This window comes from Rhamphochromis sp. 'chilingali', assembly GCF_963969265.1.
Source record: "Rhamphochromis sp. 'chilingali' genome assembly, chromosome: 1".
NCBI lineage: Eukaryota > Metazoa > Chordata > Actinopteri > Cichliformes > Cichlidae > Rhamphochromis > Rhamphochromis sp. 'chilingali'.
Window position 1 is genome coordinate 48,204,398 of NC_137929.1, and position 27,811 is coordinate 48,232,208.

General features: G+C 42.1%; 6 protein-coding genes and 4 pseudogenes across 10 annotated transcripts in view; 7 read left to right on the plus strand and 3 right to left on the minus strand.

The window, feature by feature from the left end:
• Window positions 1-27,811, minus strand: part of LOC308401547 (uncharacterized protein) — a 201,331-nt gene that overhangs the window by 65,943 nt on the left and 107,577 nt on the right. Inside the window, exon 2 of the mRNA XM_080889821.1 lies at window positions 24,188-24,243. Coding sequence (XP_080745947.1) covers window positions 24,188-24,236 — 49 coding nt within the window. The 5' untranslated portion in view covers window positions 24,237-24,243. The remainder of the gene's footprint in view (window positions 1-24,187; window positions 24,244-27,811) is intronic.
• On the minus strand, window positions 144-1,297 carry LOC308401713 (histone H3.2). Its single transcript, XM_080890063.1, has one exon. It carries the CDS (start codon window positions 1,257-1,259, stop codon window positions 849-851), a length of 411 nt encoding a protein of 136 aa, XP_080746189.1. The 5' UTR covers window positions 1,260-1,297; the 3' UTR covers window positions 144-848.
• LOC308401497 (phosphopantothenoylcysteine decarboxylase-like) lies at window positions 1,572-2,303 on the plus strand (annotated as a pseudogene). The gene has a single exon. The product of its transcript is annotated as a phosphopantothenoylcysteine decarboxylase-like (transcript).
• LOC308401798 (histone H2A-like) lies at window positions 2,243-4,118 on the plus strand (the record flags this gene model as incomplete). The annotated part of the gene is made up of 1 exon (XM_080890227.1): window positions 2,243-4,118. A coding segment is annotated over one exon (357 nt), but the record flags the coding sequence as incomplete, so codon positions are not given.
• Window positions 4,263-5,382, minus strand: LOC308401781 (annotated as a pseudogene). Its single transcript has one exon. The product of its transcript is annotated as an uncharacterized misc_RNA (transcript).
• On the plus strand, window positions 9,105-10,608 carry LOC308401406 (post-GPI attachment to proteins factor 2-like). The gene has a single exon (XM_080889609.1). It carries the CDS (start codon window positions 9,170-9,172, stop codon window positions 9,938-9,940), a length of 771 nt encoding a protein of 256 aa, XP_080745735.1. The 5' UTR covers window positions 9,105-9,169; the 3' UTR covers window positions 9,941-10,608.
• On the plus strand, window positions 10,645-11,252 carry LOC308401595 (phosphopantothenoylcysteine decarboxylase-like; annotated as a pseudogene). Its single transcript has one exon. The product of its transcript is annotated as a phosphopantothenoylcysteine decarboxylase-like (transcript).
• On the plus strand, window positions 13,017-14,430 carry LOC308401678 (histone H2A-like; annotated as a pseudogene). The gene has a single exon. The product of its transcript is annotated as a histone H2A-like (transcript).
• LOC308401205 (pre-mRNA-splicing factor CWC25 homolog) lies at window positions 15,091-16,481 on the plus strand. Its single transcript, XM_080889335.1, is given in 2 exon segments — window positions 15,091-15,431; window positions 15,433-16,481. Coding segments are annotated over 2 exon segments (1,203 nt in total). The 5' UTR covers window positions 15,091-15,242; the 3' UTR covers window positions 16,447-16,481.
• Window positions 16,834-17,198, plus strand: LOC308401797 (putative protein BRICK1). Its single transcript, XM_080890226.1, is given in 2 exon segments — window positions 16,834-16,874; window positions 16,876-17,198. Coding segments are annotated over 2 exon segments (225 nt in total). The 5' UTR covers window positions 16,834-16,848; the 3' UTR covers window positions 17,075-17,198.

Below are 27,811 nucleotides of genomic sequence, written 5' to 3' on the forward strand. Positions count from 1 at the left end.
ACAGTGTGAAATGTAATTTCAATTACTTTGTATGGCAAGTACATTTGAAGAAATTGACAAATAAAGTTTTCTTCTTCTTCTTCTTCTAAATTACTATTGAACAAATGACCAACTAAGAATTTCAGACTTTAGTTTACTTCAGCCATATTCCATATAAATCAGGTATCATACAAAAATAAAAAAAAGCTTGAAATACAGTTATGACAATAAAATTATATGACTTTAAGGACTTAACAACATTACTTCAGTTATAGGACACTGTTTTGGTTCTTCTGTCACGTGACAATAGGACATAGATGACAAGAATAAAATGGGTAGCTGCTTCAGTGCTTCTGTCAATTCGTGAAGATCTTGATATGTCTCAAATGAATCCTATGAATATGTCAGTACCATTAGGATGAAATTGTGTCACCAACATGTTAACGTTAGATAACATTTTAACAGCCTCTGCAAACTAATATTAACATGTTTGCCTTACTGTCATGTCTATAGTTTATAGTATTTTATAGCATATTTAAACAATAGGAGTCTACGCTGGAGCACTTTGTCTATCATATTGTCTAGTACAAAGAACTGAAATGTGATGAGCGTTGGAAAATAATATGTGAATAATTAAAGGAGGGAGCCATTTAGCATAACAATTCATGCTTACAAAACTACTTTCTTTTTTTTCTTTTTTTTTACGGAAGTTAGTGAATTCCATGTTCATGCCGACTGTCGTTTCCAGAATAAAAAGAGCATGAAGATTGAAGTGTGAGTACGAGATACTACTGCTACTACTGGAGCGAGCTCTTGGTGTGAGTGAGGTGACTCGGAAAAGAGCAGTTGTTGGTAGGAGAGCGTGCAGCTTAAGCTCTCTCTCCGCGGATGCGGCGAGCCAGCTGGATGTCTTTGGGCATGATGGTGACCCTTTTGGCGTGGATGGCGCACAGGTTTGTGTCCTCGAAGAGTCCGACCAGGTACGCCTCGCTGGCCTCCTGCAGAGCCATGACAGCAGAGCTCTGGAAGCGCAGGTCGGTCTTGAAATCCTGAGCGATCTCGCGGACCAGGCGCTGGAAGGGCAGCTTACGGATCAGCAGCTCGGTGGATTTCTGGTAACGGCGGATCTCTCGCAGAGCCACGGTACCAGGCCTATAACGGTGGGGCTTCTTGACGCCTCCGGTGGCCGGGGCGCTCTTACGAGCGGCCTTGGTGGCCAGCTGCTTCCTGGGGGCTTTGCCGCCAGTAGACTTGCGAGCAGTCTGCTTGGTTCGTGCCATTCTTCCTCACTTTTCTTTTCTTGTGATACGAGCAGAAAATGTAGCGAACAGAGGAGACTCGCTGCTCTTAAAGTGTGTGACTGGCTGTGACGCGGTGCCGCTCCGGCTCGTGATTGGTGACGTGCTCCACGTGGAGCATCGCCCCGCCTCGGTGTGTGCTGCTCATTGGAGAAAAGTGCATTGAATTTGCGCGCTGCCGCAAGCCTCTCTGCCATTGGTGCGTGACGAATCCGCCCGCGCCCTGCAGAAATATAAGCGAGGCTTTGAGCTGATCGGGCCACATTTTCTCTTAGTCTCGATACTACGAAGAAAAGAACCTGTCAAAATGAGTGGGCGCGGCAAGACTCTTTTTGCTGACAGGCAGCAAGACGACCACATGTCAAGTTTAAAAACTGATTTGTTGAAAACTTCCGGGACATTTAATGTCCTTGTTGGAGTGACAGGGAGTGTTGCAGCCTTGAAACTGCCTCTTTTGGTCTCCCAGCTTCTTGAACTCTCTGGGGTGGATGTACGAGTAGTCACTACAGAGCATGCCAAGCACTTCTATAATTCTGCTGAGGTGTCAGTCAAAATCTACAGTGACGAGGATGAATGGGAGCTGTGGAAACAGAGATCTGACCCTGTGCTACACATTGAGCTAAGGCGTTGTGCAGATCTACTTGTCATTGCCCCTCTTGATGCCAACAGTCTTGGAAAGATTGCTAGTGGTATTTGTGATAATCTGCTGACGTGTGTGGTAAGAACCTGGGATACCAGTCGTCCTCTTCTGCCCTGCAATGAACACAGCTATGTGGCTGCATCCTATTACAGCCCAGCAGGTATCCAGACTGAAAGAGTTTGGATATGTGGAAATCCCCTGCGTTGCCAAAAAGCTAGTGTGTGGAGATGAAGGTAAAGGTGCCATGGCAGAAGTATCGACAATTGTCAGTCTTGTCAAAGAGTATCTTCAGAAACCAGATGAGTCATCTTTGGAGGCATGAACGTCAGGCAGAGCTAAGGCCAAGACCCGCTCTTCCCGTGCCGGGCTTCAGTTCCCCGTGGGTCGTGTCCACAGACTGCTGCGCAAAGGCAACTATGCTGAGCGTGTGGGAGCCGGTGCCCCTGTTTACCTGGCAGCTGTGCTCAAGTACCTGACCGCTGAGATCCTGGAGCTGGCAGGCAACACAGCCCGCGACAAGAAGACTCGTATCATCCCACGTCACTTGCAGCTGGCTGTGTGCAACGACGAGGAGCTCAACAAGCTCCTGGGGGGAGTCACCATCGCTCAGGGTGGTGTGCTGCCCAACATCCAGGCTGTGCTGCTGCCCAAGAAGACAGAAAAGCCCGCCAAGGCCAAGTAAACGCAAAGCGCTCGGCTTCACCAAAAACAAAGCCTCTTTTAAGAGCCACACACTTCTCTCTGAGCAAACATCCTTCTTGCTGTTATGGTGTTTGTAACAAGTTGTGTACTGGGAAATGTAGATTATGCATCTTGATTTACTTTGAAATGTACGTTCATTCATGTCATCTTACATAATCAGGGACTGAAATCCACTTTCAAAGAAAAACTACTTTCATTAACTCCAAAGCTCTGTGTGTTTTTGTCAATGAAACTTACTTTAGGTCTTGATATAAAACTAAAGCAAAAAGCTCTGCCTCCTGCGTTGTGGTTAGGGGTCGTGTTCAACCTCATTGCTCATCTTACTAATTAAGAGTAAATTGGATGTCACTAATTATTAGCTCCATAACTGACTGTGGACACTCATCATGGTTCACTCGCTTTATAATTAAAACAGTTTCTAAGCTCATGGAAACGGACAACACACAGTTCATGATGTGGCAAGACCACAAACGCAACAGGAAATCATAACACCAAACAGGTGGAGAGGGACAGGTGGACTTGTTTGCTACAGAGGGAGGAAAATGTGCAGCTGTTTGCAACGTGTTCAGCACTGCTGCTGAATTTGGGACATTTTGCAAAGTCACTTACATCTACGCTTAGGTTTTTGTGTCTATTGTGAGTAGAATAAAACTATTACAATAGAGTTTGCTTGGATAATAGGGGGCAGCTGGTGATCAGAAGAACAGGAAATGATTCCTAAGTGTGGCTTTTGTTAGAATGTCTTTGTCAACCCCTGTTTTAAGGACAATAGTGGATTTGTGTTCTCAAAGCATTTCATGCGACCTTAAAGCTCCCAAGAATGACATTAAGTTGCTGACCTCTGACGTGCCAAATCAGTTGGTTCAGCGATAAACTTTGGTGTGTAACTGTATAGTGTGAAAAATGCATTGACAGTGGGGGTCTGCCTGTTATAAAGTGAGTGAAATCTGCCTCAGCCAAGAACAAGAAGCCACAGTTACTAGTCTGGTTAGAGGACAGCCCCCCCAGACTGAACAATAGAATTAGTGGAAAACTGCTGTGGAGGGGGACACAGGGCAGCCCCGGACTCTTCTTCAGCTGGGATATCCAAAGAATCGGTGAGGTCAAGAAGTAAACCTCAAGACTATTTTGAAATAATTTAATTCCCCTCATCCTTCACGCTACAGAGCTCCATGGTAAAATAAATAGCAGTACGGGCTCAGCTTGGAGTAAAATGTGTCCTTGAAATCACACAATATCAATTCAACTGGACTAGATTTAGTCAGGTAAGGTTGTAGATTAGAGCATTTCAAGTGGATTATATTAGCTAGGTATCATTAAAATATACAGTGTACTTCCAGTACAACAGCCAGTGTAGGCTTTTAAAAAATAGAACTCAGTATTTCATACGTGAATAATAACATGCATCTATGAATGTATTATGTGTTGTTTAATAGAATATTTTAAAATGTAGTTGCTAACTTTTAACAGTTTATGACTTGTATTACGAAGGTGTGATTATAAATATTAAGTTGTTAATATTTGTATTCCTCTGGAGTTGTAGACTTGCTTAAACAGCACTAATGTGCACCATGATAGTAATCCAAGTTGTAATTGTAATGAGGACAATGGAGAAAAAAAAAAACGTGTTTTAATAACATGGACATTATTGTGAATGACAGAGTGGTGAGTGAGCGAGAGGAAGGAGCTCTTGTGTGTTGCTGTGGTGGCTCTGAGAAGAGCCGTTGTTGAGTGTGAGAGTGGTGTCAGCTCACTTCTTCTTGGCTGCTGTGGCCGCCTTCTTGACTTTGGGCTTGGCGGCCTTCTTGGCGGGGGATTTCTTTGGTGCAGGAGCCTTCTTGAGCACCTTCTTGGGGCTCTTTGCCGCCTTCTTGGGGCTTTTGGGCGCTTTCTTGGCCGCCGCTTCTTGGTCTTCTTGGGCGACTTCTTAGCGGCTGCTGCCGGTTTCTTGGCTTTGGCCGCGGCGGGCTTCTTGGCTTTAGGAGCGGCTTTCTTTGCGGGCTTCTTGGCTTTGCTCTCAGTAACCTTCTTGTTCATCTTGAAGGATCCGGAGGCCCCGGTGCCCTTGGTCTGCACCAGAGTGCCCTTCGCCACCAGGCTCTTGATGGCGGTCTTTTTTTTTTTGTTTTTTTTTTTTGCCTGTCCCGTTTGACTCTTTTGCCATCAGAATTGTTGTCTAAAGGCAAAGAAAGATGCCCAACGGATTTACTTTACCAAATTGACCATCCCAGCCTTGCCGTAATGGTCCATTTGATTCACCTTTTATTGTTTATTTTATTTTCACTTGCTGAATACGGGACAGACTTGACTGGGGGAAAGAAGGGGAGAAAGAAAGAAGGAAAGAGAAACAGCTGAGAAGAGGGACGGGGGAGAAGGGCAAAAAACAAAAACCAACAGAATGAGCAGAAAAAAAAAAGAAATAAATAAAAAATGCATATATCAATCACCTGGATCACCTGCTGAGAAAGAAAAAAGAAAACAAGCAGAAGAGAACAAGAGTAATAGAATAAACAACATCACAATGATATATGGGAATATGACAGTAAATACTAAATATTAGTTTCTAAAATTGACGGCGTCTTCATTGATCCCATGCAAACGTACACCTATCTGGAACAACCCTGTCTTGTATATTTTTAACTATTAAAAGATTTTCATCTTGATTTGCATACTTATATTGAATTACACCTTCATTTTTGGTTTCATTAATTTTTTTTATAGATATTTTTCGTATTATCTTGGAGAATATCCATCCATTCGCTTCCGCTTGTCCTTTTCAGGGTCGCGGGGGGCGCTGGAACCTATCCCAGCTGTCATAGGGCGAGAGGCGGGGTACACCCTGGACAGGTCGCCAGTCTGTCGCAGGGCCAACACACAGGGACTAGGGTCTCATCTTCATCACAGCCTGTCATAGGACATTTCATGGTGGTAACGAAACAACTCCATTGTACCACCGCTCTCACAGGGAGGCGCCCGAGCGAGATGAGCCATACCACGTCTCTCATGCTTTCGGGTAATAGTTTGTCTTGTATATTTTTAACTATTAATAGATTTTCATCTTGATTTGCATACTTATATTGAATTACACCTTCATTTTTGGTTTCATTAATTTTTTTATAGATATTTTTCGTATTATCTTGGAGAATATTTAAACCATAATGTTCCCATTGACTTGATAAATCACCAAACATAAGTCTGTGGTATGGAACGCCCGCTCTGGCCCTGCCTCTTTTCTTTTGCCACAATTCTTCTTTCCCTCGAACCCACGGGGCACCCCGAGAAATTGTGCTTTGAGTAATTTTTATAAAAGGAATTCGCAAAACAATCTCTAAGTCTCGGGCTCCCAAACCCCCGTGTTTCCTAGTCTTGTACATAAATTTTCTCTTAGTCACTTCTCGATTGGATCCCCAGATAAAATTTAATGCACATCTTACTTATTTTCATTACAGTTGTTCTCGCGGGAGGAAAAATTGTGGCAAGGAAAAGAAGTTTTGAAATTATGTGTGTTTTTACAATATTAATACGCGTTTTATAATTTGTATCTTTGTTTTCCCATTTCATAATTTCCATTTTAATTTCATTTTCTTTCTTATTCCAATTTAGTAAACTAGAGTCAGTATTATCAATCCATATACCCAAAATTTTAATCTCCCTACAAAGAGAGATCATTTTAGGTTGTCTGGTCTGATGTCCAAGCCACACCCCTTCAGTTTTTTCTTGGTTAAGCTTAGCACCTGATGCCTGTTCGTAGTGTTGTAATATCTCCATAACTGAAGACAGTTCGTTTTGATTTCTAATTATCACCGTCACGTCATCTGCATATGCCAAAGCTGCGATTTTATGGGATTTGTCAAGGACGTATCCCTTAATCCGTTTATCATCATTTATCCTTTTCAATAAGGGATTAATTGCAAGGACATATAACGCAGCACTCAAAGGACATCCTTGTTTAACCCCGTACTCAGCACTAAAAGGGGGTGAGAGCTTTCCATTTACCTTAACTTGCACTAGGGACTTTTTATAACTCAATTGAATAATGGAAATAAATTGGTCCGGGAAATTATAAGCTTTCATTACTTTCCATAAATAGGAGTGGGAAACAGAATCAAAAGCTCTCCTTTGATCTAATCCTAAAATGCAGAGTTCTGAGTCCTTTCCATTATAAATAATTTCTCTTAACATACTTAAGTTATCCCACATCAGTCGTCCCTTAATTGCGCATGTTTGTTCTTTTTCAATGATAATATCTAATACATCCTCTAGTCTGGACATAATTATTTTAGAAAAAAATTTATAATCTACATTCATTATTGTCAGTTGCCTATAATTGTTAATGTCTTCTCTATCACCTTTCTTATATAATAAACACATAACTCCCTCATAAAACGATTTACCCATTGTTTCTCTTTCTATTCCTTCATTAAAATACTGAGTTAATAATTCAGACAGTTCTTTACTCACAATTTTGTAAAATTCAGAGGGGAGTCCATCCAGACCAGGTGTTTTATCGGTACTAAGTTGGTTAATTACTGACTCCACTTCCTCTCTTTTAATTTTTCCAATCAAAGTTTCATAAATGACAGGATCTAATGGTTCAACCTCACTCAAAAAATTGTTAATAGCGTCGCTGTTTGTAACTATGGATGAAAACATCTCCGAACAATAGTCTCTAATTACTTGTCTTTTCCCCTCTTCTTTAAAAACTGACTTTCCATGTTTATCCTTAATTGAGACAATAAAATCATTTCGACATTTCTTTTGATTGTTAAGAATCATATAATCACTGTTCCCGTGAAAGTCAGTACGTCGCAACATATTAAATAAAACTTCTCTATTGACTCGATCAATGTCCTCTTTAAGAGACATCATTTGATTTTCCTCCTCCTCTTCCTTCTCCTTCTTATTTCTTAAATATATATATCTGCTCACATCTTCATTATATTTTACATTCTTTGCATGATTTATTTCTCTCGCTTTAAATTTAAAAAATTGACACATACGTCGTTTAAGGAGCTCCCAAAGTTCCGAGAAAGAAGTAGTAAAAATCTTAAGATGTAATATTTTCTTAATTTCAGATTTAACTTCGAACCTAAGTAACTCGTCTGCTAACAAGGATGTATTCAATTTCCAATAGTTCAAAAATTCATGGGGGCAACACGATACTGTTGCCATAACCACCATATGATCTGAAAAGTCTGTTAAAAGAGTGTCATATTTCAGACCTTGAACATTATGTGATATGTAGAATCTATCAATCCTTGTTTTAGTTAACGAATCGAATCTAGTGCAGTGGACGGTATGTGGATGCAAGTGCCTGTATAAATCATGAAGTGCTGCTTCCTTACAAACTTTAACCAACAATTTGCTTTCTCGCAGTTCTCTAAATTCAACCTTGGATATTCTGTCAGTAGCTTCAGTAACAATGTTAAAATCTCCACACAAAATTATATTAAAACCAATCTCTAATAAATACTTCAGTTTTTTCAGTAATTGTATCTTTTTCGTTCGTTCGGGTGCATTATAAACATTAATAATACGCAACCTTTGCCCGTAATAACAGCAATCAACAAGGAGGAGTCGTCCCGGTATTATGTCCCTTCTTTTGATTATATTCACCGCATCTTTTTTAAAGAAAATACCCACTCCGTCAGAGCTGTCTTCCCCTATCGATATTATTGAATGGGCAGTGTTCCACATTTTATTTAATTCACATACATCTTCATCACAGTCGGTCATAGGACATTTCATGGTGGTAACAAAGCAACTCCATTGTACCACCGCCCTCACAGGGAGGCGCCCGAGCGAGATGAGCCATACCACGTCTCTCATGCTTTCGGGTAATAGTTTGTCTTGTATATTTTTAACTATTAATAGATTTTCATCTTGATTTGCATACTTATATTGAATTAAACCGTCATTTTTGGTTTCATTAATTTTTTTTATAGATATTTTTCGTATTATCTTGGAGAATATTTAAACCATAATGTTCCCATTGACTTGATAAGTCACCAAACATAAGTCTGTGGTATGGAACACCCGCTCTGGCCCTGCCTCTTTTCTTTTGCCACAGTTGCTCTTTCCCTCGAACCCACGGGGCACCCCGAGAACTTGCGCTTTGAGTAATTTTTATAAAAGGAATTCGCAAAACAAGCTCTAAGTCTGGGGCTCCCAAACCCCCGTGCTTCCTACTCTTGTACGCGTCCACTCATTTTCCCGAAGCCTTGTAGAAACACTACGTGGTTCGTGCCATTCTTCCTCACGTTCCTTTCCCTGTGATAAGAGCAGAAAATGTAGCGAACAGAGGAGACTCGCTGCTCTTAAAGTGTGTGACTGGCTGTGACGCGGTGCCGCTCCGGCTCGTGATTGGTGACGGGCTCCACGTGGAGCATCGCCCCGCCTCGGTGTGTGCTGCTCATTGGAGAAAAGTGCATTGATGTTGCGCGCTGCCGCAAGCCTCTCTGCGATTGGTGCGTGACGAATCCGCCCGCGATCTGCGGAAATATAAGCGAGGCTTTGAGTTGATCGGAGCTAGCCTCGGGAGCCGTGAAGGATGCTTCAGGGGCCGTACAGCAACCTGGACCTGGACCGGGACCGGCTCCTCATCCGGCTGCCTTTCAAAAGCTTCTCCGTGGGGACGTTTCTGCTGCCGGTGACCGGCTTCATCGCCTGCATCTTCATCTCCCTCTGGTACCACTATGAGGAAACGACGTACACGCACTGTAAGGTGTCCAACTACCTCCCGTCCATCAGCTCCGCCATCAGCGGTGCGCCCGAGCGCTACATCTGGAGCGGCTGCATCGGGCTCCACTCGGCGCCGCGGTACCTGGTGGCCTTCGCCTACTTCAGCTTCTACCGCAGCCGCTTCGCCGACAGGCTGCCGGAGCTGCTGCTGAGCGGGCTGGCGCTCCTCTGCAGCCTCGCCGAGAACACCGGCCTGGTGATGCTCACGTACGTGTCGTCCACGGAAACCTACAGTGTTCATAAGTACGGGTTCATCACGTTCATAGGGAGCTCGCTGGTGCACATGCTCATTACGTGCTGGCTGTGGTACGTCATCAAGAGACACTACGTGAGCTCAGAGGAAGTGACATCATATCACTGGAAGCTGCGTCTCTTCCTGGTCAACATCAGCTGCTGTGTGATCGCTGCCTACTTCTTCAGACGCCACAACAAATACTGTGAAGCAGGAATCTACTCTCTGTTCGCCGCCTTCGAGTACCTGGTGGTCTTCTCCAACATGGCCTTCCACATGACAGCCTTCTGGGACTTCGGGAGCAAAGAGGTGACCGTGGCCACGCCGCCGGAGGACAAACGATACTGAGCAGGAGGGGGCGGGGCGTTAATGCCATTTCTGAACTTAAGAGCAGAGAGAGGAGTCTGATGACATCATTCCAACGACACCCTGACCTTCGGAGCAGGACGGCGTGATGGAGACGTGGACCAGAGTTCTTCTTCTGTTGTTGTTTCTCTAGTGTGCCTGTGTCTTTGAATCATCAGAAATGATGCGTATTGATGATGTCACACTTGTTTACAGAAACAGCTGATCAGGGTTTTAATGGTTTTATTTCCACACAGATAAAAACCATCAGAGACTAAATAAATATGATGGTGATGATGATTTCATGGTGGTGTTCTTCATCCTCGTCGTCACCAGACGTTTAGTTTATTAAAAACAAGAAAAGCTTTTCCAAAGTGGCCGATGAATAAACGCTGAAGGAGAAAGTGTTGGAAATGTAAAGAAATACAAATGAACCTTTGAGTAAAGAACAAAATGTTTTGACAGAAATCAGAGAGGCTCAGACGGTCTGAGCATGTGAAGAGGACGGAGGCGGAGCTGCCGGCCTGCAGTGTTTGTATCTTAAACAATCCTGCAGCACGTTACTGAGAGCACACAGGAAATCGTTTTAGTTACACAGGACGTGAAACGTTGCGCGCCGGTTGGAGGCTCACAGACTTTAAAGAAGAAAAAAAAAAAAAAGCAAGACTCTTTTTGCTCTTTTTGCTGACAGGCAGCAAGACGACCACATGTCAAGTTTAAAAACTGATTTGTTGAAAACTTCCGGGACATTTAATGTCCTTGTTGGAGTGACAGGGAGTGTTGCAGCCTTGAAACTGCCTCTTTTGGTCTCCCAGCTTCTTGAACTCTCTGGGGTGGATGTACGAGTAGTCACTACAGAGCATGCCAAGCACTTCTATAATTCTGCTGAGGTGTCAGTCAAAATCTACAGTGACGAGGATGAATGGGAGCTGTGGAAACAGAGATCTGACCCTGTGCTACACATTGAGCTAAGGCGTTGTGCAGATCTACTTGTCATTGCCCCTCTTGATGCCAACAGTCTTGGAAAGATTGCTAGTGGTATTTGTGATAATCTGCTGACGTGTGTGGTAAGAACCTGGGATACCAGTCGTCCTCTTCTGCCCTGCAATGAACACAGCTATGTGGCTGCATCCTATTACAGCCCAGCAGGTATCCAGACTGAAAGAGTTTGGATATGTGGAAATCCCCTGCGTTGCCAAAAAGCTAGTGTGTGGAGATGAAGGTAAAGGTGCCATGGCAGAAGTATTGACAATTGTCAGTCTTGTCAAAGAGTATCTTCAGAAACCAGATGAGTCATCTTTGGAGGCATGAACGTCATATTGTACATCCAAGCAAAGGCCAAAGCAAAAGAAACACTATGCCTTGTTGTTGGATTTGTCAAACTGCCACGGTCCAACACACTCATGGTAAACACATTTACTTGCTTTCACCTGTTTTACTTCATAAATTCACTTCTTAGAATGTGTGGGTGTGTCCAGAACATCATGACTGAGATCTCTCTAAATCCTCTTTTGGTATTGTTAAACCTGTTGGGGCACAGCGGCTTTACATTTCAAAGACGTGCATTGACTTTTTCAACATTAATTCCCATCATATCACCTCTGGAGCCTGATCAGCCCAGAGGTTAAAAACAAAAAAGTTGGTAGTGTGAGACGTTAATTTTTAGCTGTCACCATCAGTTTTTTGAGGTACATTTTAAACAGTTTTGTGTTGTTTTTTTGTATATTTATTTTGTTTAGATAGTAACACATTATTTGGTATCCCAAGTAACATAAAAGATAAGGTAGCAACAGCTGCATCTCTCAGAGATGACATGAAAGTGCGTTTTGTATTATGCATTTTTTCCTGACTTGAACAGACAGTTTGAGCCTGTTTACGATGTGCTCGACTTGTTTTTCCTGGAAAGGCTTTCCTCTGAATTTACCTTTGTTTATTCTTTTTGTTTAATGTTAGCTGACGTATTCAGATATAGATATAAGGATAATGAAAACTGCGACATGCCACATTACTGTTTGCTAAGTACCACCCTAAATGAACATCTAATAATATACCTGTTAAAAAGGCCATATTTATACTCCAAGCTGTAAAATGTGTGATTATACATTTTGTTTATTTGCTAAAGGAACTAAAATTTTTGTCATTATCAAAGGGAAAGAGACAAAAGTGCAACAAGTTAAAATTTCAGTCATGTATTCCCATCAGATTCATGAAAGCCGTTGTAATTTGGGGTTTTCTGTGGGTTTTAATTAGTTCTTTGAAGTGTCCTTTTTCCAGGATCGATTATTGAGCATAATCAATCATATCAGACATACAGGATGTGCCTTTAATGACTTAAAAAAACAAGAATTGGGTGCATGAGAATTTCTAACTCTGGTTGTTTTCCTTTTAAGCATAGTCCACACATTTTCATTAGGGTCGGGGAAGGTGATTCCTGAAGCTTGCCTTATCTATTCCAAAACCAGGTTTAGTTTTTGGATTGTTGTCCTGTCCAGCTCTTGATTTGAGAAAAAGTTGACGAATTTGGAGGTAGTCCTCCTCCTTTAATATTCTGCCAGTATTGCTGGAAGCAAAACAGCCCCAGAGCATGCTGCTACCACCACCATGCTTGACAGTTGCTACAGTGTTTGTCCATTTGAAAGCCTCACCTGTGCTCCTCCTAAACATACCTCTTTATTGTCTCAATCTTTGTCACATCTTTGACCATAAAACATTTTTCCAGAAGGCTTGTTCACATGTGGACAGCTGCAAATTTCAGTCGAGCTTAAAGGGTTTGCTTTTGGAGGAGGAGCTTCTTTCTTGGTTGGCAACCTCTCAGTCACTAAAAGTTGTAATCAGTCGCTAACGACGAGTTATTAGACCTTGGCTTTGTCGACCTAAGACACTGTAGAACCTTCAGCACCAATTATTAAAAAATGTAAGTAAGTGCATGTATATATTTGAGCCTGCATTTATATTTTGACCCTGTGTGGATAAGAGACAATCCAAAATGAATTCTTGTTTTTTTTGTTTTTTAAAGTCACTGAAGATGAATGGTGAACAATCATTCCACTCTGGGAAAGTTTTAAAATAATAAAAAGCCCAAAATTACCATGACATTCATGCCCATGGTGTGTATATGTAAGCTTGGTTGTTCATATGTGTGTGTATATAAAATAAATGATAAAATATGCAAGACTGGAGGCAAAGCCAGAGCTAAGGCCAAGACCCGCTCATCCCGTGCCGGGCTTCAGTTCCCCGTGGGTGGTGTCCACAGACTGCTGCATAAAGGCAACTATGCCGAGCGTGTAGGAGCCGGCGCCCCTGGGAGCTGTGCTCGAGTACCTGACCGCTGAGATCCTGGAGCTGGCTGGCAACGCAGCCCGCGACAACAAGAAGACTCGTATCATCCCGCGTCACTTGCAGCTGGCTGTGCGCAATGACGAGGAGCTCAACAAGCTCCTGGGGGGAGTCACCATCGCTCAGGGTGGTGTGCTGCCCAACATCCAGGCTGTGCTGCTGCCCAAGAAGACCGAGAAGCCCGCCAAGGCCAAGTAAACGCAAAGCGCTCGGCTTCACAAAAAAACAAAGCCTCTTTTAAGAGCCACACAATTCTCTCTGAGCAAACATCCTTCTTGCTGTGACTGTGTCTGTAACATTTTGTGTATTGGGAAATGTAGATTATGTATCTTGATTTATTTTGAAATGTATGTTCATTCATGTCATCTTACATAGTCAGGGACTGAAATCCACTTTCAAAATATACTATCATGAGTGCTTAAGCAGTGTGTTTCTTTTATTCACAAGACAAGAATAGACGGTCTTAATATAAAGTCAAATTAAAACTAAAGCAAAAAGCTCTCAGTCTCTCCTGCTGAGTGGTTGAGGCTTGTGCCTTGTTCAACCTCATTGCTCATCTTACTAATTTAGAATAAATAGGATGTCACTAATTATTAGCTTCATAACTACCACTGTAGACACTCATCATGGTTCACTCGCTTGATAATTAAAGCAGTTTCTACGCTCATGGAAACAGACAACACGTGGTACATGACACTGTGGCAAGATCACAAACCTTGTCAAACACAATAGGAAATCATAACAACGTGAGGAGAGGGACAGGTGGACTTCTTTGGTGCTGCAGAAACTACCCAGGTACAGAGGGAGGAAAATGTGGAGCTGTTAGCAACATGTTCAGCACCACTGCTGCTAAATATGGGACATTTTGCAAAGTCACTTACATCTACGCTTAGTCAACCCCTGTTTTAAGGACAGTAGTGGGTTTGAGCAGGATTCGAACCTGGGCCTCCTGGTCTCAAGGCGGCTATTCATCCCATTGTGTTCTCAGAGCATATCATGCGACCTTAAAGCTCTCAAGAATTCCATTAAGTTGCTGAACCCTGACCTCTGACGTTGCAAATTAGTTGGTTTAGCTATAAACTTTGGTGTGTAACTCTGTAATATCTATAAAAAAATTAATGAAACCAAAAATGAAGGTGTAATTCAATATAAGTATGCAAATCAAGATGAAAATCTATTAATAGTTAAAAATATACAAGACAAAATATTATCCGAAAGCATGAGAGACGTGGTGTGGCTCATCTCGCTCGGGCGCCTCCCTGTGAGAGCAGTGGTACAGTGGAGTTGTTTCGTTACCACCATGAAATGTCCCATGACCAACTGTGATAAAGATGAGACCCTAGAACATCTTCTATTGGATTGTTATAGGACAACTGAGATCAGGCAGAAGATGACAGAGATTGGCTATGATGTGGATGTTAATATTAAAGCAGTTAAATATGGTTTGTTTAAAGAAAAAATGGGTGAAGACAAAAGGAGACTCTTTTGGTTAGTAATGTGTGTTATAAACACACATATTTGGAAAATCCGTGCCAAAGGAGTGTTAGAACAAAAGATGATAGGTAGTGATGTGGTGAGTAAACATACCATTACAGATCTGCGGAGAAGACGAACAATGGACCTGAAACTTGGGAAAGTTTTCCCCTGGAATGTATTGAAATTGTAAGTTTTAGAAGTGGTTTGTGGACTCAGATGCTCGATTTTCCTCCTTGTTTGACTTTTTCTTTAGTGAGTGGTGTGTGATCACGGTTTTGTATATGTAATTGAATATGTATGTACATTTTATATGTAATTTTGTATACTTTAAATAAAGTTTAAAAAAAAAAACAAAAGCAAGACTCGACACTCAAGCGTCGGCAGCTCCATTTTCCAGCTGGTGAAAAACTTTGGTGGTTTCACCTTCAGTCGCTAACGGTCAGTTTTGGCCATTTCCATTTCTCTTTGGGACTGAAAAGAAACGTTTTTCAAGATGGGAGGCGGTGATCTGAACTTGAAAAAGAGCTGGCACCCCCAGACTATGAAAAACATTGAGCGTGTCTGGAAAGCTGAGCAGAAACATGAGGCTGAACGTAAAAAGATCGAGGAGCTCCAGAAGCAGCTGAAGGAGGAACGAGCCCGAGAGGAAATGACAAAATATGCGGAGGAAACCGGCGTCTTAAAAAAAAAAAGATGATCGGTTGGACTGGATGTACCAGGGCCCTGCCGGTCAGGTGTCCAGGGATGAGTACCTGCTTGGGTGCACCATTGACAAGCAGATCACTGACCAGTATGAGGAGCCAGAGAGCAGTCCCTCAGCTGAGACAGGCCTCCTGCCTGGGTCCATATTTAACCCCGCCACCCCTTCCTCCAGCCTCGATTTGGCTGCCAAGATCAGGGGAGACCCCCTGTTTGAAATCAGGAAACGTGAGGAAGCAAAGAAGAGAGAAGTCCTGACTAATCCAGTAAAGATGAAGAAAATTAAAGAAATGCTTCGCCAAAACCTTGATAAGAAAGACAAGAAAAAGAAGAGGAAGAAGGAGAAGAAAGGAGACAAAGACAGAAGGAGGGAAAAGAAGCATAAGAGGAGGAGTTCAAGTTTGAGCTCGGAGGAAGACGATGAGAAGAAACACAGGTCACACCCACGAGACAACTCCTCAGACACCAAATCTCATTCTCATCATCATCATCCAGGCTGTGGTCTACAGCTCCCAACAGACAGATATCAACAGACCTCGACCTCCTCCGGTCACTCAGGGCGGCGTGAGAGGAGCCGATCCCGATCACCTCACAGGAATTACAAGGACAGCCGCTCCTACTCTTCATCCTCCTCACATCGGAGTGAAAAGAAGCAGGAACCCAGAGCTCCCAGCCCACAGAAGGGCCGCTACCAGAGACAGAGGAACCACGTGCCCAAGAAGCTCTCTGCAGAGGAGATGGAGCGAAAGAAGCGTGAGATGATGGACCAAGCCAAGCAGCGGGAGGAGGACAGGGAGAATAATGTGAAGCGCTATAAGAGGCAGGACGAGCAGGAGAAGCAGAGGGAACAAAACGCCAAGCATGACCGCCACGCTGGCTTCATCCACAACATGAAGCTGGAGAGTGCCGCGAGCTCCTCCTTAGAGGACAGAGTGAAGAGAAATATCCACTCCATTCAGAGGACGCCAGCCTCCCTGGAAAACTTCATGAAACGATAAAGACAAAAATTCACATTACAGTCAATGAACTGACTAAAGACTGCCACACACCATTTTTTGACTGGGGCAGGTGAGCTGCGAGCCTGTCAGGAATTCAAACACAGGCTTTTAATTTGAAAAGCAGATGTCACAGTATTCATATGTACAGTACAAAAGGCCTGTTGTTACTTCATGTGTTTTAGCTACTTTCTTCAAAGCAAGACTCGGCAAGACCTACAATAAAGTCAGACGTGGAGGAGTTAATGCCGAGACTGCTGCCCGTGGAGTGTGGATCCGGTACCGTGGGCGACCTGGACCTGAGCGGACCGCCGAGAAACCCCCAGGAGTACCTCCGACAGGTCCAGCTGGAGGCTTCATTGTGCTTCCTGGGTGAAAGCAGAGGGATACTGCAACTCGTCCAACATGGCTGGCCAGGAAGATCCAGTGCAAAGAGATTCACCAAGACTGGGCGAATCGAGAGTACATAGAAGTAATTACGAGCAGCATCAAGAAGATCGCCGACTTTCTTAACTCGTTTGACATGCCGTGTCGATCTCGTTTGGCCACACTCAACGAGAAGCTGACAGCGCTGGAGAGGAGGATTGAATACATTGAGGCAAGGGTGACAAAAGGAGAAACCCTGACCTAGAAGTGGCCATTGAAACTCATAACACCCCCAACCTACCTGCCATCCCTCACCCTGAATTTTTGGACTAAGTGTGATGGACCCCACCCTCCTATTTTGGGACGATGTGGACCTTTTTTTTTTTTTTTAAATATATTATATGGCTGGATTTGGTGTTATTTTATCTCATGACGCATTTGTACAGAGGATGTGTGTCTAACTGGGCTACCATTGATTCAAGCATCATTATATTCTATTACAAAACTAAGCTCCACTAGTATTGATTTAAAATAAGTCTGGAGCATAATTATGATTTATAAATTTTGTATCACTGCAGTTTGACCATCTGTGTTGTGTACAGTGTCACTTCCAAATGAAAGCTGTATCAAAAGAGGAACATTCGCCTGTGCCAAGATGAATTATTATTGTGTACTTACATTTAATAAGGGCCTCCTTGTACAACAAAGTGTTTGGTGATGTTTCAGAATTTAACTACTGTAATAAATTACCTTAAATTTAAAAAAAAAAAAACCCTAACCCTTTTTTAAAACAGAGCTAGATAAAATTGTGCACAGTTAATCTTTAGTTATATTATAATAACAATTCTGTCTTGATATGCTGTCTTATCACAGGTTAATTTTTCAAAAAAGTTCTGGGTCGTGTAGCAGCCAACAACTCCTCCAGAGAGGCTGTCCTGGTCAAGAAGAAGTTCATGGCCCACTTCTCGGCAGAGGGAGCAGTGTCTTGGCAGCCAAAAGAATAGCCTGTTTGAAGACCCACTGACTTCCCCACAACCCTGCCTTTTAAAAATTTTCTTAATAAATGGAGGTCTACTCCAAAATAAACTAACCTCTCTTTATTCTCTTAAATAATTGATCTTCACTATGTTCCTATATAGTAGTATATTTTTTCATTAGTATAACATGAAATTAATTCTACATGTGTCAAGCTGTGTGCCAATATTTGCTGTGTAGTAGAACTGAAGCATAAGTCATTACAAAAATTTATTTCAAATAATATTAAAATTCTCAAACAGAAAAACATTAAACATAAATATATAAAATATAACTACGTACAGAGAGACAGGAATAAAAAGGACCCAGCTTGAAGTGGAAGAGCCTCAAGGGGAAGGAGGAGAAGAATAAGAACATTGTTTCTGCCCTGGAGAGTGTAGAATATTTAGCTGATTTAGAGTTTAGAAATGTGTTAAAATATAATGTAGAACTATTGTAGGAAGACCCCTCCCCCACTTGAACTGTGAAGGTAAAACAGAGAAGAGTTAATGCTGAGTGGAAATTCCCCAGAGGATGTATGGGTGGGGGTCTCAACATGGTTTTATGACCTCTAGGGAGTTACCTACACCCACAGTGTTTTAACGGTCACGCACACACATCTACACGCACACTCACTTATGTGCACTCACCTATGCACACAGGTATGCGCACACAGTCACACACGAGCACTCACATAGACACAAGGGAACGCGCACATGTAGGCATTCATGTGCCCGTGCACATAGACACAGACTCTATAAAGCTGACTGCAACGAACAAAGGGGTGAAGATTTTTGGAGAGGGACACCGGCCTCGTCTTCCCTTCTAGAAGTGCATGCTTAAATGAAGATGAATAAAGATGAATAAAGTTTTGTGAAAATGACTACTGAGTCCGGTGCCATCTCTGGATGCTCGAGGAATAAAAAGAACCGGGGTAAAACTGATTACGCGACAAGAGCCTGCTGCCTCATCAGAAAACTACTGATTGCTGGGGTCCAATGTTTCCAAATTTAACACAGCTGTGCTGTTTTCAAAAACTAATTTATAAATTTGAAATTTTACAAATTGTCTCGTGTGAGTCGGCATTGCTCTCAAGAGCAGGAACAAGGCTGAGGAGGAAATGTTCCGTTGGAGACTGGCATGGCCTCTTCAGGGACTCCAGGATGGCCAGCTCCACTGCTGATGGACCGTCCTGGGACCTGTCCCTCGTTCGCCTCGGCACTGTCCTTCTCTGTGGGCCTGTAAAATACAACACAAAACAACACAAAGAAATGAGAAGGCTGCTACTAGATTTTCATTTTCAACATTGAAAAAAAAAAAAAAAAAACAGGATATAAACAGATTGGTTGTAGATATTTAGTAAAGGTAATCACAAGGGAATCCAACAATCCATCGTGAGCAAATGCTTCGAGAAGCTGGTCAGGGACTTTGTTTGCTCTTCACTACCCGACTCACTGGACTCTCTACAATTCGCATACCACCACAACAGGTCCACTGATGATGCCATAGCCCTGACACTACTGCCCTGTCACACCTGGAGAAGAGAGACACGTATGTGAGAATGCTGTTTGTAGATTACAGCTCAGCATTCAATACCATCGTTCCCTCGAAGCTGGACAGGAAACTGCAGGATCTAGGACTGAGCAGCTCCCTCTGCAGCTGGATCCTTAGCTTCCTGTCTGACAGACACCAAGTGGTCAGACTGGGCAGCATCACCTCATCCCCCATCACACTGAACACTGGCGCTCCACAGGGGTGTGTACTGAGCCCTCTCCTGTACTCACTCTACACCTACGACTGCACAGCCACTAACAACTCCAACATCATTGTGAAGTTTGCGGACGACACTACAGTGGTGGGTCTTATCACCAACGGTGATGAGACGGCCTACAGGGAGGAGGTCAGCGCCCTGACCCACTGGTGTCAAGACAACCATCTCACCCTCAACGTCGCAAAGACAAAGGAGTTGATAGTGGACTTCCGGAGGTGCAGAGAAGTACACACCCCCATCACCATCAACGGCGCTGCTGTGGAGAGAGTGAGCAGCTTCCGGTTCCTTGGAGTACATCTGGCTGAGGATCTGGTCAGTACACACAAACAAAACAGTGAAGAAGGCGCAGCAGCGCCTCTTCTTTCTCAGGAGACTGAAAAGATTCGGCATGAGCCCCCGCATCCTCAGGACCTTCTATCACTGTACCATTGAGAGCATCCTCACTGGATGCATCACCACCTGGTATGGCAACAGCACCGCCTACAACTGCAAAGCTCTCCAGAGAGTAGTGCGGTGCTCTGAACGGATAATTGGAGGTGAGCTTCCCTCCCTCCAAGACATCTACAGGAAGCGGTGCCTGAGGAAAGCGGGGAGGATCATCAAGGACTCCAGTCACCCCAGCCATAAACTGTTCAGACTACTTCCCTCAGGAAGGAGGTTCTGCAGCATCCGGTCCCGAACCAGCAGACTGAGAGACAGCTTCTTCCACCAGGCCATCAGACTGCTGAACACTTCATAGACACCTCAGCTTCACTACTGGAACTTCAACATTATGCACTCCACACTGTATATAAATGCCACTTATTTTGCACATGTTCAACTACCAACCTCTATATATTTTATATATTTTATTTTATTGTTTACTCTATTTAATTTGTAAAATATGTATATACACACACACACACACACACACACACACACACACACACACACACACACACACACACACACACACACACATAGAAAAACATTTAATATACACATCTAGTAATGCATACACTCTTATATTGTACATATATTTATTACTCTCAGATTTAGCCATTCTTATATTTTGTTTGTTTTATGTTATTGTATTTTTTTGCACACCTCTGTTGCTTGTGAAGCTCGCACACAAGAATTTCACTCGCATGTACTGTACCAGTGTACCTGCACATGTGATGTGACAATAAAAGTGATTTGATTTGATTCAGAGTAAAAAGCTATCAGTGCTTGCTGACAGCTGTTGCTACAATTACATACCTGTGGTTGCAGCAGCAGGAGCTCAGGGACCAGGGACTGGGGAGCCAGGAGATGCAACAGGGGATGCTCTGCTGCAGAATCAGTTGGTTCTATCAAGACAATATTAAATGTTAACAGGTTGAAAACAATAGTCATAGAGAAAGTATATACAGTGGTCCCTCATTTGTTGCAGGGGTTCTCAGAATAACTAGCCCCTCGCCACGCACTTTATACACTTTTTTCCCCACACACATGAACAGTAGTCACAGTTCTCACAAATTGATTCTCAAAGTGCAAACCTTTGTAGATTTCAAAACGTAAAAGTATTATTGAGGGTCCGAATGAGGGTCATAGTTATGGGTGTTTTTGTGCTGTATTTTCTATTGGACGTGATGGTTATCAAAACCAAACATGACAAATTTGGCAAGCGCAGGAGACACGACACGGAGGAGATTTGTCAATCAGGCTGCAGAATGCAAGGCACATTGTTGAAAGTTGTACTGTGCAATAAAAAAAAATCAGCGAAAAAGCGAGGCAGTGACGGATGAACAGCAGGACCACGGTGTGCTGTTTATTAATAAACAATAACATATATTTCTATATGACAACATGCATAAGAGCAGAAAGGTATTTGTACATCAGTGGGAAAATAGCGGGGCAGTGGGCGGGATTGCTAGCTTTTGTGCGGCTTCCCCGGGTCAGTCAAAAATTTCAAAAGAGAAATGAATGAACTTACCAGGTTGCCCGATCTCTTATGTTCCTCCAAGCTTGGTCCTTTTTATTCCTGTCTCAGTACAGAAAGAAGCTGGTGTCGTACAGCTCCGGGTGGTTTGCTGCGGCTTGATTAGCCTTTCCTCCATATTGAATGAAGTACGAAGGGCTTTGGCTGGACCTGCCCCTTTGACCTAGGTCAGAGCCACGTCACCAGGCTCCTGATTGGTTGCCGCAGCGCGAAATGACGCTGGAGTTCAGATTTTTCCAACTCGAGCGGTAGACGCGATACGCGCGTATGCACAAAATGCAACAAAAAAAACTGACGCTCAATGGGAGTCGACTCTTCCCATTTGATGCGCAGATAAAAATACGTGCGCCAAACGCGCCCGATGCGCTACTTTGACACGCGTTTGACGCGTTTGACGCGTTTGACGCGTCACGTCAAACGCTTCTGAATTTTCGCGGGACCTGCAATCATGCGTCATCGCACTTTTCCATTGACTTTACATGTAAACCTGACTCTCTGGTCGCGTCTATCGCGCTCGGTGTGAACACACCGTAAGAGCCGTGCTTAGAGAGAGCTTTGTAGTGAATCAGAAGAGTCGACTCCCATTGAGCGAGAGCCGGCTCCTCACTTAATTTCCTTTCACTGCTCAGCTCTCACACAGTGGCTCAGCTGTGCTCCAATCCCTCCATATTGTGGCCAATCACATGCGAGGATATAGGATAATATCATTGTGTGAAAAACAGAGAGGGTGAGAGACGCAACAGTCAAGTGGAGCGTGCGTCTGTCCTCTCAGTAAGTGAGTGAAACAGTAGACAGCAGTGAGGAGGACTGTGTGAAAGCAAGAACACATAAATATGCCTGAAACCCGTAAACAAAGCAGCATCTGGCTGCAGTTTAAAGACTTTTTTGTCTCGGTGTCATCTCGACTTTGTCTTGGTCTTGGTTTAGGCGGTCTTGACTACAAGTCTACAGTCTATAAGGGGAAAAAGCGAGGAGCAGAAGACTCGTTCCAACTTTCATTCTGCCAGTTTCTTCTCTCATCACATAAATACCTGAGCAGTGACAGAGACCGTGGGTGCAGCGTGTTTCAGAAACACGCTGCACCCACGGTCTAACACTAACACTAACACTGTTTCTCATCATGGCACAAAATACTGAGAAGCATCCAAGCTTTTGTAGGCCTTCAGATCCTATCCAGGATAACTTGAGGCCTTGTTGATAACATAATGATATAAATCATGTGGTGTGAAGTTGGGGAGAGTGCCAGAGTTGCAGGTCATAGAACCAGTAAACACACTGGAGACAATAAGTAAACATCCATATTCAGCCCTCTGTTACACAATTTTTCCAAAACGAGCAATTTACACTGTACACTTGTTTGTTTTCTCATAATTACCATCGTTTATTTCTTTCATTGGATTGGAAAACAAAACTGTGATTTTGGGGTTTGTTTAATTTAATGTTTGGTGTGATAATCACTGTAATATGTTTACATCCTTTGTAAAGTTTTCGTGTATTTCAAGGGTAAAGCTTTCATCCGCATCAATCTTATGTGTCAGGAGAGAGACCTGACTGTTACCCCAACTTTGATTACATGAACTGTCACACACTCACCTTGATTGCTGACCAATCAGAAGAAAACTTCCTGATGGCGTGAACCCCAGTCCTCAGAGCTTGTTTCCCAGCTCTGTGGAGTGATCGATCTTCATGATGAGTCTTAAGCTCCCCATGGTGTTATTTTAACTTTGAAATATTTAATTTATGATTTCACTTTATTTGACTTATTTTTACTTATTTTGTTTATATTTCCAATGTTTACATTTTTTAGCTTTCATAATTCAACCGATCATCTAAAACAGAACTATTTCCCACCTCGGATTAATAAAGTGTTCAAGATTCAAGAAGTTTATTGTCATGTACACCGCAAAACACAAATGGTTACGCAGAGCAATGAAATTCTTACTTTGCAGGTTCTCTTCACACGACCAAAAGAAAGTAATAATAAGCAAAAGCAGTGTTTTGTAGATCTTGTAGCTTACATGCGGGTGGAAACTGAATTGAAAGTGCAAGTAGTTATAACACTGTCAACAGTCATTGTCAACACTGTATCTATCCACATATGTATATAACTTCCCCCATATGTGGCTTCATTACCTTGTATATAATTTATTTTCTGGCAATAAAACAGACGTAACAGTAAGAGATGTTTTTCCTTTGTAAAACAAAAATAATGACAGCAGACAAACAGAGCTGCTGCTGTCAGTCCCAGGACCATGTGGACTTTAACTCATGATGTTTATTGCCATGTACAAGATAATACAGTTCTTAACACCTGTCATTCACTTCTTGTTTATTTAAATAAAGATAAAAATAGCAATTATAATCATCTTACCAGTGACATTGAGTTGACATCTTCCAACACTGAAGCCATAATCAGTGTTCACCTCACACAGGTAAAGACCCGAGTCATCAGTCCTGAGCCTGGATTTATCACTGATAAAGAGTTCACAGCGGATGTTGAGAGTTTTGGAGATCTGTCTGGTTTGGTGGTGAACGTCCACTCCAGTGTGATGTTGTGGTTCTCCTCTGCCTGCCTGGAACAAATCTGTTGTTGAGCTTTATTTGGAGTTCATAAAGTGAAGCTGTAAACTAACCAGAGACACATGAGGTGAGGATGATGAGCAGCAGGATCCTGCAGATCATCTTCTCCCTGTGAGAGGAGACAGAGGCGAAGAGTCATCAACACATGAGGTCAAAGGTCAGTCAGTACAGCTAGAAGAAGGAAAATGTCAGTCAGATAATAACACTGACTGATCAAAACTACAAGACCTACAACCACTGCAATAGAAACAACCAGAGGAAAAACCTGCACTTTAATTTGTTCTGAAAATATTTCACATTTTAAAGTCTTCAGAGCTTCAGAAATGATTTTTATCCACAAGGTGGCGCCATGTTTCAACTCATAAAGAAAATGAAACTATAAAAGTCTTTTTCTCTGGCTTTCAGTCCTTCACTGACTGATGATTAAGTACAGAAAAGTTTATCACTTTCACTGATATTAGTCTATATTATCTGAAAATGTTTCAATTTGACCTAAGCAGTGTAACAGCAATACAGAGGGCACCTGATAATTAGAAGCATGACTGTGGCTACAGATAAAATGAGTACTTTCATAATAATCACTTTCAGACATGTATGTAGACTATTTATCCTTTAAAAAACTGCATACAGTTAGGTATTTTTGTTTAAATCATTTTTCTCCAAGCGCTTCTTAAACGGTCTGAATGTGTCAGTGTGACTCTTTTCTGCACAAAGGTATAGTACGCTACCAAAGCTGACAGCAACCACACTTAGTACCTGTCAGTAGGTGTCACTCACTGCACTACAGCCTGAGAGTGAAGATTCTGAATTGAAAACTCCAGAAACATGAGCCACAGCTACAGCTTAAGTTTATATATTTTATATATGTATAAGTTTATATATTTAGTTTATATATTTAAAGTAAAAGAAAAGATATGAAAAAAAATTAAATTTTTTTGTCATCAACAATTTTTATTTCATTTTAAACTTTGATAGCAGAACTGAAAAATAAATACATAAATAAGTAATTCAAAAACAAACAAACAAACAAACAAACAAACAAACAAACAAACAAACAAACAAACAAACAAACAAACAAACAAACAAACAAACAAACAAACAAACAAACAAACAAACAACAACAACAACAAAAAAAACAAAGACAAAGGGAGGTTTCCTATTCTTTCTTCGCACACCAATCCCCACACCACCACTCTGTCCTTACTCCTCTGTTCTTCAAGTTACAGAAAGCCAGCTTCTAAAGGGGGACCAATGAAAGGGAAAAAAACCCAAAAAAATACTTGGACACTGCTAGCACGGGGAGCACACAGAAACGCAAAGCAGGAGAGGAAGCATAGCTGAATATGTTTCCAAACCAACTTCATTCTAAGCCAAAGACTAGAAAATATGGTGAAGCATATCTTCCCTTTGGCTTTACCTGCATAAATGCCAAGGTAGGTCTCCCCTGCGTAATTGCTTTTCCCTTCGTCCGGAGCACGCGCTGGGCTGTTCAAATCACGGACAAACAGTAAGATAAGATAAGATAAGATAACCTTTATTAGTCCCACACGTGGGAAATTTGTTTTGTCACAGCAGGAAGTGGACAGTGCAAAAGTTATGACGCAAAAATTAGAATACAATAAGAATAAATACAGTACACAGCTGTACAGAATAGAATAAAATAATATACTATATACAGTAGAATAAAATAGAATAAAAATATACAATAAGATAAAAATAGAATACGAATGCTATATACAACTGAGTAAAAATACAACGATGCCAGAAAAGATTATTGCACTTAGTGTTATTGCACATGTGTGGATGTGTGTGTTTGTTCAGTTAAAGTATCCCACATTCTTGATTTTTAGTTCACAAACACTTGTTGTAATGACTAACTACTCCTGACATTTTGGAGATGTTAGCTCTTTATACAGTAAAGTTACAGTGGGATACAAATAACATCAGGCTGATCCTGCCACGATTTGTTCCCCGTTCAAATCACGGACAAACAGGATCCCACAGCTGTTTATGTTTTTGAACCCATTTTGCACAGAGAGGCATTTTTTGAAAAATGTATTGATAGCAATGTTGAATATTAATACACAGGGAAAAAAACAACTACATGTAAAATAATCACACTGTGATGCCTCTGCCTTTCTAAATGGAGGGACAGTAACTGCGTGTGTATATGTAAGCATGTAAAAACTGCAGATAGTCAGATTAACAGTAACAGTATTTTGTCTCTATCTGCCATTCTGCAATTCATCTCATGTAAACAATAACGTGGCGCACAGCGTGACGTGAAAAAAGGCACATCCCTTTGATGTTGCGTGATAAACTCTGTATTCATCGTCCATGCATAAACGGTTGGAGGATGCGTTTGTGCGTGTTTGTGCGTGTGTGTGCGTGGGGGGTGTTCTTAATGAATTTTGAAGCCTCCTCAGGTGAAGAAAATCTGTGCCTTGCTCCATTATGTTTTATTTCTAGAGTGGCAGGGTAGAGCAGGGAGTATTCCACTCCTCTTTCCCTCAACTCCAACTTGATTTGTTTCAAGGACACACGCCGGTCCATGGTTAGTCGGGAGTAATCCGAAAAAAAACATTATCTTCGCCCCACGCCATAGAATCTGGCCTTTCTCTCTGGCCACCCGAAGAATGCATTCTTAAGCACATAATTACTTCAGTAACTTGAGAGAGCTGATCTAGATACAATATTGATGTCGAGCTTGTAGTTTTGGGGTCCCATGTTGGCTGAGAGAGTCCTGTGCCTCTACCTAGTCCACAAATAGAAAAAAAAATATCTGGTGTTTGTTCACTGAGTCCTGAAAAATCTGTGGAGGGTCTCGTAGGCTGACAGATGTTGAGGTTTCCTTTTACTATGAAAAATAAACTGAGACCTGCTTTACAGTTAGGGTTTCCAGAGAGGATCTGCACACTCTGATACAGACATGCTCTGTTGAATAAGGGGTGACACCTTGCAGTGTGGTCAGAGTCAAAGACCAGCCATCTGTGATAAATGTCTGCTAACAGAATAGTTCTGGTGACTAACTTTGCTTCTGCAGATTTGTTGTTTGTTTGTATTGTTTGCTGCCCTGATTGGGGAGTCTCTTCTAACTGAGCTGGTCACACACTAAACCAACACATCACATAATGATGGTGACTGTGAAGTTCACCATGCAAGAAACGACAGAGTTTATATGTTCATACACAAATTTGTAGTAACCAAATCAGTTTACAATTAAATGTTTTAATTTTTTCTAACAGAAAATAAATGCAATAAGTTAAAAAGCCATAAATATTTCTTTATTCCACTAATCTGATCAGACACGTTGGTGAAGAATTACAGAATTTCCCCATGTTGTTCTTTACGTGTGAAAACACTGCACTGAAACTGATGGGAAATACAAAAGGTTTCTTCAACCTGATAGTAAAGTGTCAGACACAACAGTGTCTATGAATTCTAACACTGAAATGACATCAGGAGCTCACAAAGCTTTTAAATTAGAGTAACACTTAAGGTCAGTGGATTAGATTGAGGAGAGGAAATAATTCCACTGATCTCTGTTAGTTTCTGATCTTTCTTCTTTTTAAACTTTTTGAAAGTAGATGGTGCAAACAAACTGTATCAGGCCTACCTCATAAGAATAAGAACATGTTACCTAATTATAGCCTTACTAGATCTCGTATTGTCCTTTA